The 22,814-nt window shown below is 38.6% G+C and overlaps 1 protein-coding gene across 1 annotated transcript in view; it reads left to right on the forward strand.

The window, feature by feature from the left end:
- Nucleotides 1–22,814, forward strand: part of CPE (carboxypeptidase E) — a 116,309-nt gene that overhangs the window by 73,348 nt on the left and 20,147 nt on the right. Inside the window, exons 2-5 of the mRNA XM_059174715.1 lie at nt 5,211–5,407; nt 7,074–7,241; nt 15,941–16,058; nt 18,113–18,295. Of these exons, the coding sequence (XP_059030698.1) occupies nt 5,211–5,407; nt 7,074–7,241; nt 15,941–16,058; nt 18,113–18,295 (666 nt within the window). The remainder of the gene's footprint in view (nt 1–5,210; nt 5,408–7,073; nt 7,242–15,940; nt 16,059–18,112; nt 18,296–22,814) is intronic.

Below are 22,814 nucleotides of genomic sequence, written 5' to 3' on the forward strand. Positions count from 1 at the left end.
TCATCACTGTGTAAAAAGGAAAATGAACAAGATGGTGAGTGCAGAGCGTAAGATGAAGGCAAAGCCAACCATTCCCAGGTGCGCTTAGAGCGGTTCAGGCCACCTTTTCTTCCCGTTGCTAGGGGAGAGAGGAGCTTGAACCTGGGCATGTGTGCATTAGCAGCTGTGTCCACAAGAGATGACACACCTGCTAACCTGGGATTTGTTCTGTATCGACACTGTAAACAGACACTCACATGTCATCCTTTGCACAGTTTGTGGCAACTCCAGCTTCAGAGGATCAGAGAAGAAAATTCAGTGTTGACGAAAAGCAGTCAATCCTCCATTAAAATAAATGGAAGGTGAACTGACAGAGGCTTATCCAAAGCCCGAAAGCTTCCATCTTTTCTCTTTCTAAATTAAGGATTCGGCAGGCAAAGTCTCTTCAGAATCCTTTGTTTAGACTTCACGACAAAGAGAGCCCTAGGGAGTCCTTGCCTAGAGGTTTCGTGGTTCTCTTGTGACCATGGAAATTAATCTTCTTCCTGGCAAATCAGCTGTTCACACAACTCGACTGCTTTCCTTTCCGAAGAAGAATTTCCATTTCTTCCCTTTGAATGTCGGGTACAGAGACAAGCATGGAGGTCTCTAAATATTGCCCCCGGGGTATGGACTCCCTGACCCTGCCTCAAGTCCCCTTCAGTTTATCCTTTTGTCCCCCTTACTGTGCCAGGAAGTTTCCAGGTACCCACAGCTACACCGGCATGTCAGGGGCACTTTGTGCTGTCAGTCACGCGCTGGGAGGCTGGGAGCGAGAAGCACAACCCATTGTTTCTTCATTGACTCGGGACTATAGTTAATCGATATTTATTGTGCTCTCACTGTGTTTCTGGCTCTCCTTTGGGGAGAAGTGAGGCACTAGTGAACTCTAGTGGATACCATCCCAACACTGACAGACCACACAGTCGGCTGGAAGAGCAAACAGTCACGCTGATGAATGTATATATTCACCGTGAGGTATTAAAAAGAAAAAAGAACTGGACTGAGACTCCAAGTACTCTGAGGAAACCAGAGTGTTCCACCGTTAGGAGACCATGAGGGCAAACTGTGTGTGTGGGCGACAAGTAAAGAGTGTCCATCTTAGGCCACGCCCTGTGGTGGAAAGACTGGGAGTGAAGGTGGTGCCTCAGGAGACTGGGGAGGTGGACAAGACTGGACCACCAGGGGATTAAAGCTCTTGGAGAGAACTTGGGCCTTTATGGTGAAAGCAAATGGGAAGTTAGTCAGCTGATGGGTTTTAGGCAGAGGGGACCCAGTGGGGGCTGTGTTGTAAAAATAAATTTGTCTTTGGGAAGGCACAGGGCTGGAGAAGGGCCATCTGGGTGGTAGGACTATTGCACTTTAGAAGCCTGAAGCTGGTTGGTTAATGTATCTGACATTCCCTCGTTATCGCCTAACTGCCGAACACTGTTCATGTGCATGTCTGTGTCTTCCTCCAGACCCCACGTTCCTTGAGTTTAAGAATCCTGCTCTCTTGGCTTCTGGTCTCCTGTAGTGTCAGACACCAAGGTTTTCATGTGCACATCCAACAACACTGTGGCTCTTCTTCATCTTACAAGACACGTCAGTAGGCTTAGCAGCAGCTCTCCTGTATTCTGATGAGAGCGTTATCTAGCAATCTAATTTATTCTAGAAAGCAGAGGAAGATAAAAATACACTTGCCTTTTCTTTCGCTAAGTCGTATGTGCCTTGAATTTCATTTCCATACATTAATGTCTTCTATAAAATGACCTTTATATTTCTATCTTCATGTCAAACGAAAGCTTTGCTATTGTTACTATTATTACCATCTCCTCACAGATAGAATAGACATTTTGGGGGAGATTTGCTTCCGAGAGCAATTCCCTATAGAGTTGAAGAAACAAAACCATGTTGGAAATTTGGCAATTTCTGACTTGGAAAATCAGGTGTTGCAGCGTTAGGGAGTGGTGTGGTTTGTGGCAGAATCAGGAGAACATTTGGATTCCAATACAAAATTTACTGTGACCACCAAACACACACTGCGGGGCTAAATGAGTATGAATTTGCTGTTTCTCCTTTAAATGATTATGAGTGTATTTTCTAAATCCGGGGAAGTAATACAAAATGTCAGTGAGCTTACCTACTCTTAAGGGTTGCGGGCCAAGCAAGCACTTTGGAATGACTGAAGCAGTACACAGAACTGTGCTGTGGTCAGGGGCGGGACCAGCCTGCCTCCCCCAGTATAGTCTCCTCACAGAACTTTGCAGAATAGGCTCGTAATACTCCTCTGGCTACCCTCCCTACTGTGCCTCAAACAAATTCATATCCAGTGAGGGGCAGGTGTAAAGCTTGTGAATTTGACAGAAAGGAAGGTTATTAAGATTTTTGAAATCAGAAGCAAAGAAAACATCTCTTTTCACGTACCTTGTGGGCAAGTTCCTAGGCATAGTTTTGTGAGCGACTTGCCCTCAAAGTGAAAAATGAGGGGCAGATAAGTAGCCCCTGATCCTGTTCCTACCTGATCCTTAGATTAAGATTAGCTTAGATGCAGGCTGAGAGGTCACACAAGGACGTGGTTCGGAGGGGTTAGCAGTCATTTAAATCACATGCTCAGGAATCTCCTGCAAAGGATATTTTCATAACATATTTCCAAGAGAAAAAGAATTCCAGTTTTGTTGTGCTTTTTAAAAAAAAATTAATAAATTTAAATTTTTCACCAGGGGGGAGCAGTCCTAGTGATTTTGTAAGTGGGAGAATCCTTCCTGTGGTAGAAATCGGGCCTGGGGAATGGATGAAGCAGAAGGGAGCAGAACAACAGGATTAATTGAGGGCATCTGCTGCTATGCCCTCTGCAATTTTATGATTCCTAAATGCAACGGACCACAGCAGAAATAGGCAACAGTGATTTATGTCTGAATTCTGAGCCCTTTAATAAAACATATCTTCTTGGGGCTGTATTTGTTGTTTTTTTTTTTTTTTAAAGATTTTATTTATTTATTTGATAGGTAGAGATCTCAAGTAGACAGAGAGAGAGAGGAGGAAGCAGGCTCCCCGCCAAGCAGAGAGCCCGATGCGGGGCTCGATCCCAGGACCTGAGATCATGACCTGAGCCGAAGGCAGAGGCTTTAACCCACTGAGCCACTCACAGGTGTTGGGGCTGTATTTGTATAATAATGACAATACAAATATCTGTCCTCCCCATTTTAGTGGACATTGAGAAAATTAGATTATATGTAGTAAAGCTTGTCACACTGATAAGATAATGTGACATCATCCTCATAGCAAACACATAGCTCTTGTTCTTTGTCAGGCACCATTCTAAGCATTTATACTTATTCCTTCACTTAGTTCTTACAATAATTTTATAGGTAGGATAATTTTATAGTTCTCTCATTTTATGGGTGGTAAAAGAGAGCCACAGAAAGTGGAAGTAACTTGCTCAAGGCCGGCCAGTAAGACTTGGTGCAAGGATTTGAATCCATGCAGTCTGGCTCCAGAAGTTCATGCTTTTAATCACTAGGATTAAAAAAAGGGGGGATGGGTACCTGGGTGGCTCAGTTGGTTAAACCACTGCCTGCTGCTTGGGTCATGTTCCTAGAGTACTGGGATCAAGTACCCTATCAGGCTTCCCCAGCTCTGCAGCGAACCTGCTTCTCCCTCTGCCTGCCACTCCCCCTGGTTGTGTTCGCTCTCTCTCTCTCTCTCTCCCTCTGTGTCAAATAAATAAATAAAATCTTTAAAAAAATATGGCATCATGGACTGTGTTACCATAGTCAGGTCTCATTCTCTCTCTCTCTCTCCTTTTTTTTTTTTTTTTTTTTTTAAAGATTTTTAAAATTTACTTGAGAGAAAGAGACATAGCAAGAGAGGGAACACAGGCAGGGGGAGTGCTAGAGGGAGAAGCAGGCTCCCAGGGAGCCTAATATGGGTCTGGATCCCAGGACCTTGGGATCCTGACCTGAGCCGAAGGCAGATGCTTAACGACTGAGCCACCCAGGCGCCCCTGTGGTAAGATGCCTTAAGCAGTCTGAACTTCAGTTTGCTCATCATAAAATAATACCCACTTACAGATGTTTGGTGAGGACTAAATAAGGAAAAATGTGAAGTTCAGTGTTTAATCAATAGAAGGCATGCAACGCATTATTATTATTATTATTATTATTATTATTTATTCACGATGAGATGGTACGTTTGTCTGCTCAGGCTGTCCTAACAAAAATACCACCAACTGGGTGACTTAAACAAAATAAATGTATTTTTTCACAGTTCTGAAAGCTGGAAGTCCAAGATCCAGGTACCAGTACGGCAGTTTTCTGAGACCCCATTTTCCTGGCTTATAGGTGGTCTCCACCCAGGTGTGGAGAGATATTGCTGGTGTCTCTTTCTCATCTTGTAAGAATTAGGGTCCCACCCTTATGATCTCATTTAACTTTAATTATCTCCTTATAAGGCCCTATTCTCCAAATGCAGTCACATCGGAGGTTAGGGCTTCAATATATCAATTTGGGGGAGACATAATCCAGTCCTTAACAAGTGGGTAGCTGGGGAGGGAGAATTGGAAAGATAAAAGTGTTTGGAATATTTTGGCATACATTTATTTATTTATTTATTAGTCTATTATTTAAAAAAGATTTTTCTTTATATTTTTGAGAGAGTGAGCGAGGGAGAGAGGTCACAAGCCAGGAGAAGGGACAGAGGGAGAGGAAGAAGCAGGTTACCCGCTGAAAAAGGCAGTTTGACATAGGACTTGATCCCAAGACTTTGGGATCATGACCTGAGCAAAAGGCAGTCACTTAACTGACTGAGCCACCCAGGTGCCCTGGAGTAGTTTGACGTTGAAAGTAGATTTCTTAGGTGGCTCAGTTGGTTAAGCAACTGCCTTTGGCTCAGGTCATGATCCTGGAGTCCTGGGATCAAGTCCCGCATCGGGCTCCCTGCTCCATGGCGGGTCGTCTTCTCCCTCTGTCCTTCTTCTCTCTCATTCTCTCTCACTCCCTTGTGCTCTCTCTCACTCTTAAATAAGTAAATAAAATCTTTAAAAAAATAAGTAAAGTAGATTTCTTGGATGTCAATTCGGAGGGAGAAGTAACTGTCAGCTCTGTGTAGTAAGTAAATTAGTAGATATACAGCACACTTGTAACTGGATGCCATTTGTCTTCTACTCGGAGCTATAGAAAATGTCTCCCTACTATTTATTTTTGCTCTTTTAGGTGAGCCTGAATTTAAATACATTGGGAATATGCACGGCAATGAGGCTGTTGGACGGGAACTGCTCATTTTCCTGGCCCAATACCTGTGCAACGAGTACCAAAAGGGCAATGAGACAATTGTTAAACTGATCCACAGCACTCGTATCCACATCATGCCTTCCCTCAACCCGGACGGCTTTGAGAAGGCTGCCTCTCAGGTGAGTTCCAGCCAGCCCGGAGCAGGGAGCACTCTCTTCACTCTGTGTTTGAACATGTGTGCTTGTCGGTAAGTAATGCTGCACTCACATCAATCTTGCGGACAAGGCCTGGGAGGATATAAGTGATACGCTAATCACCTTGCTGCTAAGAAAAAAAGTTCAGAAGGTAAGAGGTGGTGGGTGAGAGCAGATTGCGAATGAGAAATTTGCCTCAGCCAATGTTTAATTAATGATTTGTTTTGTTGTTAAATAAATCATATTGAATTTACCCACGTTTGTGACTAGGTAAATTTCCTAAAAAACTGAAAGGACTACTGCCAAGTGTTGAAGAGTAAGGCTAGTGCTGTCTTTGAAAGAGATGATGTCATAGCGCCCTCTACTGACAGCAATGAAGAAAAATTTTGGCCGGATCAATGTTGCACTGGTGTTTAATTCTTGTCTATGTATGATCAGTAAAGTTAAAAAAAAAAAAAAAAAAAAAAAAAAAAGGAAAGAACACAAAACAAAAAAAACCCCGCCACCAACAAAATCCTCTCCTACCTCTAAAATGAAGTGCATACATTTTAACTGTTAGAGAAGCTGGAAAGTAATGACACTTTAAGAGAAGATTAGTGCTGTGTGTTCCCTTTTTGTTTGCACAGGCATGGAGAACATTAGTTGTTTTCTACAGCGTGAAGTGATTTTCTTATTTTATGGGGGTATTGGTATGTTTATATATAGTTAGGAAGTTGATTTTTACCTTAAAAATAAAACATCCAGTGATGTGACAGTTTGACATTGTAAGAAACCCAAACAGGATTTCTGTAAATAACACTGATAAAATTCCTAAAGTTAGAAAAATTCTAATAACATAGAAAATTAAATTGTTTACTATTTTAAGGTGATATTCTGATCTGTAAGATCAATGGACGAAAAATTATCATTGTTATTTTCTGTAGTAGATTTTTATTCCTTGGAGTCTAAAGGGTCTGAGCTTATATAACTTCAAGAATATGGGAATTAGCTCTATATCATAGATTATGTAAAATTTAATAGTAAAACAAGAAAATATTCATTATGGAATGTAGCTAAATGTCTTGGAAATCTAGGTTATACCATTACTGAAATGAAGGATTTAAAATTGAACAGAAATTTCTCAACTTACAAAGCTCTTGAACTTTGTTCTAGAGCTCATATTTTTTCATAAAGACTGTAAGAGGAAGGTATCTTACTAATATGTACATAATTCATGTTAAACTCATTCTAAACCTCCAATTTTCTTTAGTAGTTTATTCTTTGGAATATTTAAGAAATAGATTCCTGTGATTTACAGAGCCAATGAATATTTCACTTAAACCCAACTATAGACTGATATATGCTTTGAAAGGCCTCATCTATTACTGATGTATATAGATCTTTTTTGTAGTTTGATGATAATTATCTTTCAAATATAATTATCATTAAAATTCCAGATATTATTCATTGAAAATATTTTTGAAATTACCATAACAAATACTTTAAGTCTGATACCTTCATGTGTTTGTTAATAAGAGTGAAAATTCAGTTTTGAGAGGATATTATTAAAATAAATGATTAATTCCAATTTTAAAATTTATTAATGAAGACCTTAACTATATAGTAACAATAATAATACATAACTTATTATTTTTCTTCTTGATTTTTTTAGCCTGGTGAGCTCAAGGACTGGTTTGTGGGTCGCAGCAATGCCCAGGGAATAGATCTGAATCGGAACTTTCCAGACCTGGATAGGATAGTTTATGTTAATGAGAAAGAAGGTGGTCCAAATAATCATCTGTTGAAAAATCTGAAGAAGATTGTGGATCAAAACACAAAGGTAGGGAAAATACATTGTTTTCTTGGGTTCCCTCCTCTAGCCTAAGGAAGTATGTTCTAATATCTTCATCATAATGGAGGACGTAGCAGTAATGTTAAGCATGTGTGGGATAATTAGCTCGCACCTAGAAAGTCATGGCTGGACACCCTGGAATTGGGCAGGGGCTGTCTAGAGAACAGGAGGAGGGGGAGGGGATAGGAGGAAGGAACCTAGTTGTGTCTTTGAATGTCTTCATGGCCCTTTCAGAGGACCTGTATCAGCACATCACAGCATTTCACATTGTTGATTTTTTTCTTCTTTTCTAGAACCTTCTCTTTCTTTGCTTTGCACAATTCTACTTTCTCCTGATCCTTCTACTGCCTTTCCAGTTACTGCTCAGCTTCTTTCCCTGCTTCCCCTACCTTGGCTAAGTGCTGGCCTTCAAGATCCCATTTGTTACCCTTATCTCTTTCTCTACAGATCCATCTCTCCAGCTCCGGATCTCCTGTGGAGTTCTTTCTCTATTTTACTGGCTCACTGAGTCTCTTCATCTGGCGAGGACATGCAGGGCCTCAAAACCAAACATTTTCCATAAGAAAAGAGTGTTTTCTCTTATTCTATGATCAAAGCCTTGGTTTTTCCATTACTGTCATCACCACCAGCAATCAGTTGGAGGATCTCAGTGATCTGAAGGCTCTAAAGCTTCTTCAGTCTCTCCTCTTCTGCAAACTCATTCCACTGCTTGGTTCAGGCCCCCACTGTCTCTTGCTCCTGAGTACCAGCAGTTCCCTCTTCTTGTTTTGGGTTCAGCCTTTCCCAACTCTGTTCAATCTTCTCGAATCCCTTGAGAGTGATCTTCCTGCACAAATTACTGCTCCGTTGCTTAAAAAAACCGTGCCAGTTCTCCACTTCCCAGAGGATAAAGTGAAAACTCAGTATGTCAGAATTATGTGATGGTTTAGTCATCTGGAGACTCTGGGGGCAGCCTGGCTCCATATTTGCTACCTGAGTTTTGGAAAGTTATTTAACCACTGTGTGCTTCTGCTGCTTCTGCTGCAGTATGGAGATGATAATACTCAATGACGATCTACCCCCTTGGGGTAAGGCTTGAGTGAGTTAATATATATAAAGTGTTTGAAGTCAGGACCTACAACTATTATTACCATTTTGGCAAAATTGCTCGGGACTCTGTGTTATGTACCTTAGAGTTAGATGGGTGCATTGACATATCCACTAAACATTTCATGCCCCTTCAAACCAATATTGTTTGAACACTGTTTTCAATTACTTGGAGAGATCTAGAGCCATCATGGAGGAAAGGTGGAGAAGAACTGCTGTTGGCAGCTCTCCATTCCTCTTCTGTGTTTCCAGGCAATTCGGCTCTGGTTCATCAACTCCTTTTTGTACCTTTCCCAAGTGAGGATGTGGAAAGTACCATTTCTCCATTTTATTATAGTGCTAACACCATTCAAGTTTCCCTTGGCCCCTGGCAGCTGCTGGCTGACCTACTCCTTAATCTGGCTCTGATAATCTGTGGACTCCAGTCCACCAACTCCTTTTTGCTCCCTAAGAAAAGCATTTTCTAGTAATTTTGTGTCTTCATATGTGTTGTTCCAACCATCTAGAATGTTCTTCCCTTTGCTTCCATGTCATCTCCTCTGTGAAGCCTTCTGCTCTTCCAGACAGATCCTGTTAAGCTTCCCTTCCATTCTTTAAAAATATTTCCAATCTGGTGCTTATAGCTATATAAAACTGTGCTTGTTATTATTATTTCTATAGCTATTTTCTCTTTTAGTTCTAGAATTCAGTTTTTTGGTTGCAAGAATTATGGTTTATATTTGAGTCTGACACATAGTAGGCTGAAAACCTGTTATGAATGAATGCAGTCCAGCCTGGCAAGCAAGTCACAGTATCTGAAAATCCACAGCTGGAGTTCCAGACAAGCATTCATCATGCGGTTGGGGACTAGATAGAGGATCCAGGAGATAGGGAGGGTCCTGGATTATCTGTGTAAGGTTCCTATAACTTTCCTGCCTATATTTAGGATTCCTTCCAGAAACTTCGGCTAAGCCAACAAGTGGAAACTGGTCTCAGAAAAGGGCTGCCAGGGGCTGAGGATTCTAGTAGAACCTGATTAGTGAGTGACTTAAACATTTCTGCTTCTGAGTCACAGACACATTTGTAATTTCTCAGCCTCTGGTGCAGTTTTCTTGGATGAAGGGAGAGCTGGAAGGAGAGAAGACGATCTTTTTTTTTTTCTTAACCAGAGGTAAAGAGAGGGCAGTCCTATGTGGTAAGCTGTGAGGGATAAGGCAGAAATGAAAAACCACTGTGGAAGCCCAGTGCTGATATCAGCAGGCAGGCTCTCCCCGTTGCTTACATTAAGCTGTCTATGCTTCTCCATTAAATCCAAGAAATGGGACAAATAATGCCTGCTACCTTGCATAGAAGAATCTATGGAATAAACTCATGTTCAGGGGACATCTGTTGGGTAGCCTTTGTGCAGTGCCATACACTTTCCATCTGCACCACTTTCTTCTTCCCCAGCAGAACCTGTGTAATATTTGCAGAACCGTGGTGTTAGGTGTTTTCTTATTTCTAGGGTAAGCAACACTTATTTAAAAGATATATGCTGGTGGTGGGTATTAAGGAGGGCATGTATTGCATGGAGCACTGGTGTGGTACATAAACAGTGAATCTTGGAACACTGAAAAAAATAAAATTAAAAAAGACATATGCTCATGGTACTTAAAAAAATTAGAACTTTTTTAGAGATCTATTTATTTTAGAGAGAGAGTGTGTGCAAGGGAGCATGTGGGGGAGGGGCAAAGGGAGAGGGAGAGAATCTCCAGCAGACTCCCCACTGATCACAGAGCTTGAAGCAGGGCTCTATCCCAGTACCCTGAGATCATGACCTGAGCCAAAGTCAAGATTCTGGGGGCTCCTAGGTGGCTCAGTCATTAAGTGTCTGTTTTGGCTCAGGTCATGATCCCAGAGTCCTGGGATCGTGCCCTGCATAGGGCTTTCTGTTCAGCGGGGAACCTGCTTTTTCCTCTCCCACTCCCTGTCTTACTGTCTCTCTCAAATAAATAAACAAAATAAATTAAAATAATAATACAAATAATCTTTTAATTTTTTTAAATTTTAATTTAATTTTTAACCTTTAAAAATAATACTAATAAAAATAAAAAGATCAAGATTCTGCTGCTTAACTGACTGAGCCACCCATATGCACCCCCCAAATTAGAGCTTTAATTAGAGATATAAAAATATCTCAATGCCAATACTTTTTCTGGGTGAAGGTAAACTAAAGAGAAATACATAAAAATTTAAGTTAAGTCTCTTTTCTGGAACAGAATCAATGTTTGTTTACATTAGACTAAGTCTCCAGTAAACCTGCATAATAATCCTGGAATGGTATTATTCATGTCTGGTTTATCTTCTCCTTTTTCCATCTTTGTCATTAAGACTGAGACTGTGTTTAGGTGCTGCCCAGTAGGAGACATGTCACAGGCATTTCGGGAATGTTATCACACATCTTGCTTTTTCTTGCTCCCCCTTCTCAGTTTCTATATCCCTTTCTGTAGCTTCTATATTTGTTTTATTTTTATGGAGATACAGTTGACATATAAAATACAATTAATTTCAGATGTACAGCGTAATGATTTGGTATTTGTATATATTGTGAAATGATCACCATCTTAAGTGTAGTTACCATCGGTCACCATACATAGTTGTAATTGTTTTCTTGTGACAGAACATTTTTTTTTTAAAAGATTTTATTTATTTATTTGACAGAGAGAGAGATCACAAGTAGGCAGAGAGGCAGGCAGAGAGAGAGAGAGGAGGAAGCAGGCTCCCTGCTGAGCAGAGAGCCCGATGTGGGACTTGATCCCAGGACCCCGAGATCATGACCTGAGCCGAAGGCAGCGGCCTAACCCACTGAGCCACCCAGGCGCCCGTGACAGAACATTTAAGGTCTACTCTCTTAGTAACTTCAAATATAGAATACAGTATTTTTTTTTAAAGATTTTATTTATTTATTTGACAGAGAGAGATCACAGGTAGGTAGAGAGGCTGGCAGAGAGAGAGAGGGAGGGGAGCAGGCTCCCTGCTGAGCAGAGAGCCCGATGCGGGACTCGATCCCAGGACCCCGAGATCATGACCTGAGCCGAAGGCAGCGGCCTAACCCACTGAGCCACCCAGGTGCCCCTAGAATACAGTATTTTTAACTGTAGTCACCGTGTTGTACATCACATCCCCATGACTTCTTTTATAACTGGAAGTGATACCTTTTGACCACCTTTACTCCTTTCCCTCCCCATTGCTGCCCCACCCCCAACTGTCTCTGGCCACCACCAATCTGTCCTGAGAGTGGTTTTTAAAATTTCAAGCTTTGTAGGAATTTGGGGTTAAAAATGCAGACTTATGAATGTAGATTCAGGAAGTCTGGGGTGTGTACGCTGTGACAATGGGTAATGAAATGGCATCTGCATTTCTACCACGTGTTCCAGAGACTTTCCTTGTTCTTCTGAACCTCTGAATAAAAGCTCTCCCTTGCTGTCCTGGAGTTTTTCCTGCTGTCTTTTCTCATCTGTTCTTGGGCTCCTTGGCCTGGATTGCTTGAAAATGGAGTCGATTAAAATGAGTCAAACAACTTATTAAACTACTTATGCTTGTCTTGTGAAGAAATGGAAATAAACATGGCTTTAATATATTTTAAGAGCCAAAGCCATCTAGTTATAGAAAATAAATTTAAGCTATATTTACAGTCTTTAAATGGAAATTTTAAAGATAGGTCATAGGGGCACCTGGGTGGCTCAGGGGGTTAAAGCCTCTGCCTTAGGCTCAGGTCATGATCCCAGGGTCCTGGGATCAAGCGCCGCACCGGGCTCTCTGCTCAGCGGGGAGCCTGCTTCCCCCTCTCTCTCTGCCTGCCTCTCTGCCTGCTTGTGATCTCTGTCTTTCAAATAAATAAAATATTAAAAAAAAAAAAGATAGGTCATAATTGGCTCTAGATTCTCTTGGGGCTCAATCTTGAGATGTTCCAGAGGCTTCTCTATAGATTACTTAAATATATAATTACAGTACCTAGGGGATCTCAGCATTTAGTCAGCCTAAAAAGTTCTTTTAGTAGCTAGAGACAAACTGTATTTAATTTGTCAAATTGTGGAATTTACTTGCTTGCTTGTGAATATATCAGTAACATGTATATTAGGAAGTGTATATATAAGAATTAGCAGTAGGCTAAAACCTAATAGCTGAATATGACTTCGTGTATTCAGGACTGGATCTTTGTTCCAAAAGAGTTTTTAAAAAAATGTTATATTACAAAATTATTATGCTATTGTGAACAAAAAGATAAAGTAAATATAGATGATGAGAAAAAGAATGCATTATCCTGTAGTCTTAAATGACCACCATTCACATCTTGGAATGTTTCCTTTAGAATTATTTTTTTAAGGCATGTATTAATCTATAAACATATGGGAGCATACATGCACACTGTTCTGAACACTTTTAGGTGAATAATAAATCCAAAAGCACAGTCTGCCCCTTTAAGGGCTTTGCCTGTGAGCTCCCACTCAAACCAATCCTTTGCCCGAGGCAGTGCTTGCTTGCTTTCCCCGAAGCCTTCTTTCTTTCTTTCTTTTCTTTTCTTTCTTTTCTTTCTTTTCTTTTCCTTCTTTTCTTTCTTTTCTTTCTTTTCTTTCTTTTCTTTCCTTTCTTTCCTCTCTTTCCTTCCTTTCTTTCTTTCTTTCTTTCTTTCTTTCTTTCTTTCTTTCTTTCTTTCTTTCTTTTTCTCCTCTCTTTTCCACTTATCCAAAGCCTACCTGATTTTTCTCCCAAGGCCTAGTAGAGTTTCACTTCCTTCCAAAAATCTTCCATGATCTTCCAAACCACAGAGATTTCTGTCTCTTCTGAACTCATTGAGATACTTACCAGTACCTACCATAGGTTTGAGTAAATAGGAGGAAAGAAGGGGATGTACAAGGGAGAGGATTGGAAAGAAATTCAATACTACAAGGAAAACTTTGAACAGAATATAAAAGAATGTATTAAACTCATATCATATAATATTATTGCCATTTTTTTTAGCAGTTGAGCCTAATAAATCATAAATTCATTACGAAGAAAAGCATATGCATTTTTTGGATTAAAGACCGTTTCTGATGAAATGTTCTGTATTAGTTATTTTAAGGTTGATTTAAATCAAAACTTAAGCTGGATTTAATTTAAATTAATTTGAATTCTAGAAACAAATTTAAGTATGTATAAGAGTATATCATAAGGGAGTTTTTCAGCTCATTGTGGAAAGAAAGGATAATTCAATAAATGAAATTGAGATAAATTCATCTCACAAATATCAGCCTAGAGCAACATAAAATCTATATATAAAAAGTCTGAACTTACAAAAAGAAAACTTTGGTAAATATATAATTTTGGGAGGGAGATAGAACTTTCTGAATCCCTTATATAGAAAAATTGGCACCTGGTGGCCACTTAATAGTTATTGAATGAATGAATAAAATACGAAAGCAAATGAGACCATAAAGAAAAGATCAGTAGATTTGACAACATAAATATCTTAATATTTTGTATTTTAATTATTATTGTTATTAAATTGAAAAAACTGAATTTGAAAGACAAATGACAAACTCAGAAAATATCTATAATATAGAAGGTTAGTGTTTTTACTAAGTAAGCAACCCTTGCAAATTAGCAAGAGATCAACATTTCAATAGAAAAATCAATTAAACCATGTATAAATATGTCACTGAAGACTAAACATAAATGGTTACTAAACATACAAAAATGGTTCTAGTTTTATTGGTTAATCAAAGAATGTACAGTTAAAAAAATTCTAATTTGTCATGTGTCAACATGACAGATTTTAAAAAAAAAAACCACAGAAAATGTTTAGTAAGTATTGGCTATTATTTTTTCATGATTAAGAATGATATATCCAGGGCGCTTGGGTGTCTCAGTGGGTTAAGCCGCTGCCTTCGGCTCAGGTCATGATCTCAGGGTCTTGGGATCGAGTCCTGCATCAGGCTCTCTGCTCAGCAGGGAGCCTGCTTCCTCTTCTCTCTCTCTGCCTGCCTCTCTGCCTACTTGTGATCTCTCTCTGTCAAATAAATAAATAAAATCTTAAAAAAAAAAAGATATATCCATATATTGGATACTATTCAGCCATTAACCTATTAACTTAGAAGGCTGTTTGACAGCATGAAAAAGTATTTGTTACCCATTATGAAATGAAAAAGGTTCTCATACAAATTATACACAAATTATCACATGTAAAAAATTACATTAGTGCATTGGGAAAAGACTGAAAAGGATACATATAAATGTTAGCAGTTTATATCTTTAGATGGTACACTTATGGGTCACTTTAATCTTCTTTCTTTGTGTTTGTCTCCTTTACATTTTCAACAGTAGACATTTTTTATAGGAAGAATGAGATAAACCAATCAAATAAATAATAAAAACAACACCGTATTCTAAATCACACTTTTTCAAGATTATAAGTTCCCTTACATGAAAAATAGATTTTATACATTAATGTATCAAGCTATATATCAACTGAAAAAAACATGGACTTTATAGTTTTATAGACTGGATTTGAGTTCTCAGTTGTGTGAACTTGGACATGTTATTAACATGGTGAATCCCTAGATTCTTTCCTGTGAAAAGGGCATGAAATCATTGCCTATCCAATGGGGATACTGTGAAGCTCACAACTGAAACTGAATAGGGGTACAGAAATACAAGATCTCGTAACCATCACACCCTTCTGCTGCTGTTAAATTTTCCATCCCAAAGAAGAATATGAATCACAGCTCCAGGAATTTTTTTTTTTTTTTTAAGATCAATAAGGTACTTGGGGGATTAAGAGTCTTTCTAGTTACTATTAAAACCTCATCATATGAATCACGTGTCTGGCTCCAGATGGATTCTTTGGTATAAATTTCTTTCCTCTTTTGTTTTGCTACCAGGATATGAAATGCTGTGAGTCATTAAATTAAGGCAAAATGAATTTCTGAAACTTCTGCCTTTGTTTAAGATGGCTTTCCCAAAGTAAGGTGTTGTTTTATAGTGAGTTTTCAAAGAGACCCAATTTAGTATTTTTTTGTAGGGACAGTGTTAGAGGTACTTGGAGGGAATTGGAAAAATAGTAAGCCACAAAAGAAGATAATAAATAATAATAATAATTAGTAACAAAAGAAATAAAATCTGTCATACATTTCTAGAGCTCAACCACTGTGGAGAAAGAACCTTGTTCTTCAGTCCCAACTATTTTCTTTCCTCTTTGTCTTACTCTTAGCTGTTATTAACAAAGATCAGATGGAAGTGTCCCAGAATTTGTAAGTGATTTGCATGATGGTTTTTAAGTTTCAAACAGAAAAAAGCTAAAAAAAAAAAAAAAAGAGAGAGAGAGAGAGAGAAAATCTGGCAGCTCACAAAAGTAAAACATTTAAGGAAATTCAAACACTATTGAAATATGTTTTATTGTAAGTGAGAAAGATAGAGATGGAAATGCTGCTCTTACTGGAAGCTTTTTTATTTTTATGACCACAACCACAAAGCATTTGAGAGAAGACCTATGACCAGCTTTCACCTTATTGTTGTTTTTTTCTTTTCTGTCTTTCCTGCTGAGCGCTCCCAACAGTGATAACCAAGTGTATAACCCTTCTACTCTCTAATCTTTAATACAGCTCGCTCCTGAGACTAAGGCGGTTATTCACTGGATTATGGATATTCCTTTTGTGCTCTCAGCCAATCTCCACGGAGGAGACCTTGTGGCCAATTACCCCTATGACGAGACGAGGACTGGTAGGTGTCCTTCCTGCTTCTCTAATGGTTCAAGGTTTATAATTGCTTTGTGCTGGTTTATAGGATGATTTCTATAATACTCTTTTAAGGAACTGGCCATTAAACGATTTTGCCTAGAGAAGGACGTAAGTTTATTTCATGTGGCATTGGTTATTATAAATATTATATATGTATATATAAATATTATAATAATAATATTTGGCAGAAAAAGACTATAACTTTTTAGTAAGTTTAGTGGACGAGGAATATGATTGTGATGGAATGTAAGAGAAAGGGAGAAAACAGAGGTCATGAACTTGGTCACTCGTGGACCCAGGTAGAATCAAGAGATAATGGAAATTATGCAGTTTGTGTACAAGAGGACTTAAAAATGAAAGCGGTCTTTTTGGAGCTTGATCAGGGCCTGTGTGGTCTCTCCGTGTCTTACCATGCACTCCTGCTTTTGCATTTGGGACTCTTTCTAGTGGTGTCAGGGAGAGGAACTGGTGCTTTGACTTTCTTGAACTCGTTTTAGTTAAATTTCAGGTACAGCAAGCTTTAGCTAGATAGTTATTTTCAACTTACTTTTTGTTGCTCCAGCGAATTTCCCACTTTGGATGGGTTCTCAGGGGGCCTTTGAAGAATTCGTTCTTTGGAAGCACATGATGATAATTTTAGATATTGGAAACTTTGAGCCTTGAAAAAAGTCTTTGGTGAAACATCATTAAAATTTAGAGATTTTGTACTTTGTCAATACCTAGGAAATTTAAAAACCTAGCATATTTTATCATATATGAAGAAGACTACAGTGTATCAAAATATAATTTATTTCCATATTACACATGGGAGATTTTTTTTTTTAAGATTTTATTTATTTATTTGACAGATCACAAGCAGGCCGAGCAGCAGGCAGAGAGAGGGGGAGGCAAGCTCCCCGCTGAGCAGAGAGCCTGATGTGGGGTTCGATCCCAGGACCCTGAGATCATGACCTGAGCTGAACGAAGGCAGAGGCTTAACCCACTGAGCCACCCAGGCGCCCCTGGGGGATTTTTTTTAAACTTTAAAACTCGAATACCAAAAAGTATGTGTGAAAATGATGCATGGTGGCTATGGGGTTACATTTTTTATTTATTTTATTTTATTTTATTTTTTTAAGGTTTTATTTATTTGACAGACAGAGATCACAAGTAGGCAGAGAGGCAGGCAGAAGAGAGAGGAGGAAGCAGACTCCCTGCTGAGCAAAGAGCCCGATGCAGGGCTCGATTCCAGGACCCTGGGATCATGACCTGAGCTGAAGGCAGAGGCTTAACCCACTGAGCCACCCAGGCACCCACATTTTTATTTTTTTACTTTATTTTTATTTTATTATTATTTTTTAAAAGATTTTATTTATTTATTTGAGAGAGAGAGCGCGTGTGAGCATAAGCAGAGTGAGAAGCAGACTCCCAGCTAAGCAGGGAAGCCCCACCCGGGATCATGGCCTGAGCAGAAGGCAGCCACTTAACTGACTGAGCCACCCAGGCACTCAGAGGTCACATTTTTTAAAATTAAAAATTCTGACAGTGGAAATCTCCTTTCTGTTTTCTCAGGTCTAGTTTATGATGAACTTTCACCTTTTCTTGTGAAGCTTTCAGATACTAAGTAGGATGTCCTATTCTACCCAATTTCTACATTGTGGTATGGAATGGAATCATATAGCACTTACATACTAAGTGTAATTGTTGAGCACTTAGACCATCACTTATTTTCCATAGTGATGTTGCTTAAAAATTAAAAAAAAGCCAGCAAGAGGGTGCTTGGGTGGCTCGTCAGTTAAGTGTCTACTTTCTGCTCAGGGTCATGATCGCAAATCCTGGGCTGGAGTCCTGCATGGGCCTTCCTGCTCAGCGGGGAGTCTGCTTCTCCTTCTCCCTCTGCTGCTCTCTCTCTCAATCCGTCAAATAAATAAATAAATAAATAAACTCTTCTAGAAAGAAAATATATCAGCAAGAGACAACACTGAATCACTCTTTGGAAAACACACAGAGCTCTTTGGTCTAAATTGATTTCTTTAATCCTGTGGGTTTGTTTTCTAGGGAGTGCTCATGAATATAGCTCCTGCCCAGATGATGCCATTTTCCAAAGCTTGGCTCGGGCATATTCCTCTTTTAACCCACCCATGTCTGACCCCAATCGGCCACCATGTCGCAAGAACGATGATGACAGCAGCTTCATAGATGGAACAACCAATGGTGCTGCTTGGTACAGTGTTCCTGGCGGTGAGTGTCCATTTCACCTTGTGCTTCGGAGGTAGTGAATTATTTATAATTACCATTTAGATGTGGGGAGCTTTCAGTCCTCAGACATTAAGAAATAGATGGAACCTATAATTCACCCATTAAAATTAGTTTTTGGAATGAATGGTTGCTATGTATAGTTTCGTTTTTGTGGATTTTTAAAAATTAAGATGCTAATTGAAGACATAAGAATGAACTAAAGATGTCCATGGGGAAAATATAGACTGAGTATTGTGAAATATCCTACTTTTCAAATTCTGACCTTAGGGAATAAGAGCTTCCTTGTTATATGTTAGTTAAGTTTTTAGGCAGAAGAATATATTGGAGGGCAGTGTATCTTCATCCATATACCTTTTATTTTTCTTTTAAATGATGGGATAATGGGGACTGTTTGATGTGGAATATTAGTTGATATTCACTACTGTAATAAGCACTCTTAGATCATGAAGATCTTTACCTTTTATGGGGTCTGAAAAGGGAAAAGGCAGCACAACCACCGGAGGAAGCCATCTTCTAGGCAACCACGGCAGCAGTCCTGGCTCCCTTTGCCCAAGTAGACTTCATAGAACTCTTATTTTCATGGCTAGCTGGACCACCAACAGTTATGTAACACTCACTCTACCCAGTTTGAAGAATGAAATGTAAAGATAACTGATTTTGTTTTCCCTCTTTGACCAAAAATGATTTTCTATGACCCACCTGTAAATGCTAGAGAATTAGGCCAGTAGCAGCACTAGCGAATTATAGGGTTTGGGTTTGTTTATTATGCTTCTTTTATTGAATTATGCCTGGAGAAAACCATTTTTCCTGACATTTTTCTTTCTGATATATGTTTGTTCTGTTTTTTTGTTTGTTTGTTTGTTTGTTCTGTTTTGATTTATATTTCGCATCAGACCAGATCAGATTCAGCACTTTTTTTCCTCCCATAGCCTGAGAAATAAAGTCAGATTTAGGAGTTAGACTATATTAAATGCATCATACATCAGATGGGAAGTAATTTCATAATTCAATTTTTATAAAAAAATTAATGATACCTTTGGAATTACATTTATGGACAAACAATGTGTTGTCTACAGAATACCAAGAGATCTAGATCTGCAAAATAATGACAATAATATTAATAATAATAATAATACTGATCTTTATCAGTGATTATAAACTACAATAATCAGTCTACGAAAGTTTTGACTTCCTTTAGCTCCCTAGATAGTGAGTGAAATCAGTGTCTTAGGTCCATGTTTTCCAGAAGTGGAATCTGAAATAGGGATTTGGTTGCTTGTAATTTATTGAGGAAGTGCTCTTTAGAAAAAACCCTGCACGGAAGTGAGGGAGGCAGGGTAGGGAGATGGATGGAGCTGAAGGAGGATGTGGTCACAGAGACAGCCATAGCCTTGGCCTGAGCCATTGGGAGGAAGTCCTCAAGTGTAAACCGCAGGGGGGTTATCGCGCCCTGAGGCAAGGCGACCAGCCTTTGGTGGCTTCTGTCAGTCTTTGGTTGGGGATTGCAGAGGAGGATTTTGGAATGGAGGATAGGAGGGTGTGACCTCCCAAGCCAGGTAGTTTCTATCAGCAAGCAGCTCTTGTAGAAAACAGGGGTCAGCTCTGAACTCTGAACAGCCAACACTCAAACAGCAATTTGGGGATGGACCCCCTGGCTTAGTAAAAGCAATCTTGTGGGTAGCGACAGCATTCACTACTAGATTGACTCAGCTTCAAAGTAAAATTGTTCTGGATGCAGAATCTTCTCTCAGTGCTGTTTGCAGTGTTCTTCTTATGCCTCATCTGTAGTAGATACTCAGTGACTGTTAAATTAGTATGGAGTATATTAGTAAGACTCCCAAGCCCTTAGGAATCTACTGTGCTCTTGGTTGGACTTAAGGAACAAAATAGTATGTCAGACTATCTTATATGACCGTCCAAGCTCTTCCATGATAGAGAGGTCGGTTTAGACAGATGCACATTTCTTTAGCAGCCCAGTTAGGATTGAAGGTTTGGCCCTATTGTCACTTACAAAAAAAATTACTATTTAAAAATTTTATTTCCCCCCAGCTTTATGGACCTATAATTGTGTATAAAATCATGTAAATTCCAGGTGTATGATGTGACTTATTTCATGAATGTATTGCATAAATGATTACCTAATAAGGCTAGTTAAGACATCCATCACTTGACATAGTTACCATTTTTCTTTTTTCTTTTCTTGTGGTGAAAACATTTAATATTTACTCTCTTCGCAGTTTTCAAATATATTACACAGTATTGTTAACTATAGTCGCCATGCTATACATCAGCTCCCCAGAACTTTCTTATCTTGTAACTGGCAGTGTGTGCTTGTTGACAAACATCTTATTTCCTCGTCCCCCTCTTGGCAATCACTACTCCTATTTTTTACAGGTTTGGCTTTTAAAATTTATATGTAAGGGAGATCACTCAGTATTTTTCTCTGTCTGAATTATTTTACTTCACGTAATGCCTTCAGGGTCCGTCCATGTTGTTAGCAATGGCAGGATTTCCTTAATTTTTATGGCCGAGTAATATCCTATTGTTTATATATACCACATTTTCTTTATCCATTCATCTGTCCATGGACACTTAGGCTGTTTCCGTGTCTTCGCTACTGTGAATAATGCTGCAGTGAACATGGGAGTGCAGATAACTATCTTTTAGATAATGATTTCATTTTCTTTAGATATATATACCCAGAATTAGGATTGCTAGATCATATGGTAATTCTATTTTTAATTTTTTTGGGAGCCTCTGAACCTACCATTTTCCATAGTGAATGTACCAATTTGCATTCTTATCAACAGTGCACAAAAGTTCTCTTTTCTTTGCATTTTTGCCAGCACTTATTGTCTTTTATCTTTTTGATAATAGCTATTCTAACTGGTATGAGGTGATATCTCATTGTGGCTTTGATTTGCATTTCCCGGATGATTAGTGATGTTGAGCATCTTCTTGGATGTCTGTGGGCTATGGGTATGTCTTCTTTGGAAAAATGTCTAGACAGGTTCTTTGTCCATTTTTAATTGGATTATTTGTTTTTTGCTATTGAGTTGTATGAGTTCCTTGTGTATTTTTTATATTAACACCTCATCAGATAGTTCATAAATATTTTCTCCCATTCTATAGATTGATTGCCTTTTCATTTTTTTGACTTTCTTTTTCTGTACTGAAGTTTTCAGTTTGATGTAGTCCTGCTTATTTATTTTTGTTTTTTTTACTATGTGTTTTGTTGCCATATCCAAATGTTGTTGCCAAGGGAGGTTTTTCCTCTATGTTTTCTTCTAGGGATTTATGATTTCAGGTCCATTGATTTGCAATGGACCTGAAATCATATGGCCCATATGATTTCCATTCCATTTTGAGTTAATTTTTGTGTATGGTTTAAGAAAACATTCCAGTGTCTTCCTTTTGTGTGTCTTTTGTGTTTCTTTTTTCCCCCAATGCATTTTATTAAAGAGATTAACCTCTCCCCATTGAGTATTCCCTGTTTCCTTGTCAAATATTAGTAAACTGAATGTGCCAGAATTTATTTCTGGGCTCTTGATTCTGGACTTTTGATCTATGTGTCTGTTTTTATGCCAGTATCATACCATTTTTATTATTTTATCTTTGTAGTATAGACTGAAGTCAGAAAGTGTAATGTCTCCATGTTTATTCTTATTTCTCAAGATACTTTGGTTCTTTGGTGTCTTTTGTGGTTCCATATAAATTTTAGGATTTCTTTTCTATATATAAAGAATGCCTTTGGAATTTTGATAGGGATTACATTGAATCTGTAGATTACATTGCATCGATAGAATCTGTACCTTGAATCTGTGTTTTGAGTCGTATGGGCATTTTGGTAATATTAATTCTGACCTATGTACACAGGATATTTTTTCACTTACTTGTGTCTTCTTCAGTTTCTTTCATCAGTGTTTTACAGTGTTCAGTTTAGAGATCTTTTACCTCCTTGGTTAAATTTATTCCTGAGTATTTTATTGTTTTTGATACTGTTGTAAATCGGATGGTTTTCTTTGTTTGTTTTTTGGATAGTTCATTGTTAGTTATAGAAATGCAACTGATTTTTGTATTTTGGTTTTCAGCCTGCAACTTTAATGAATTCATTTATTAGTTCCAAGAGTTTTTTGGTGCATTCTTTAGGACTGTCTATATATAAGGTCATATCATCTGCAAACAGTTTTACTTCATTTTTTTCCAATTTGGATGTCTTACTTCTTTTTCTTGCCTGATTGCTTTGACTAGGACTTCTGATACTATGTTGAATAGGAATGGTGAGAGTGGGCACCGTTTTCTTGTTCCTGATCTTGGAGAAAAAGCTTTCAGCCTTTCACCATCAAGTAGGATGTTAGCTGTGAACTTGTCATATATAGCCTTTATTACGTTGTGCTACATTTCTTTTACATCCAATTTGTTGAGTTCTAATCATGAAAAGAATCTGAATTTTGTCAAAATCTCTTTATGCAGCTTTTGAGATTATCATTATATTTATGTT

Source organism: Mustela lutreola, chromosome 1 (genome assembly GCF_030435805.1).
Source record: "Mustela lutreola isolate mMusLut2 chromosome 1, mMusLut2.pri, whole genome shotgun sequence".
Lineage (NCBI taxonomy): Eukaryota > Metazoa > Chordata > Mammalia > Carnivora > Mustelidae > Mustela > Mustela lutreola.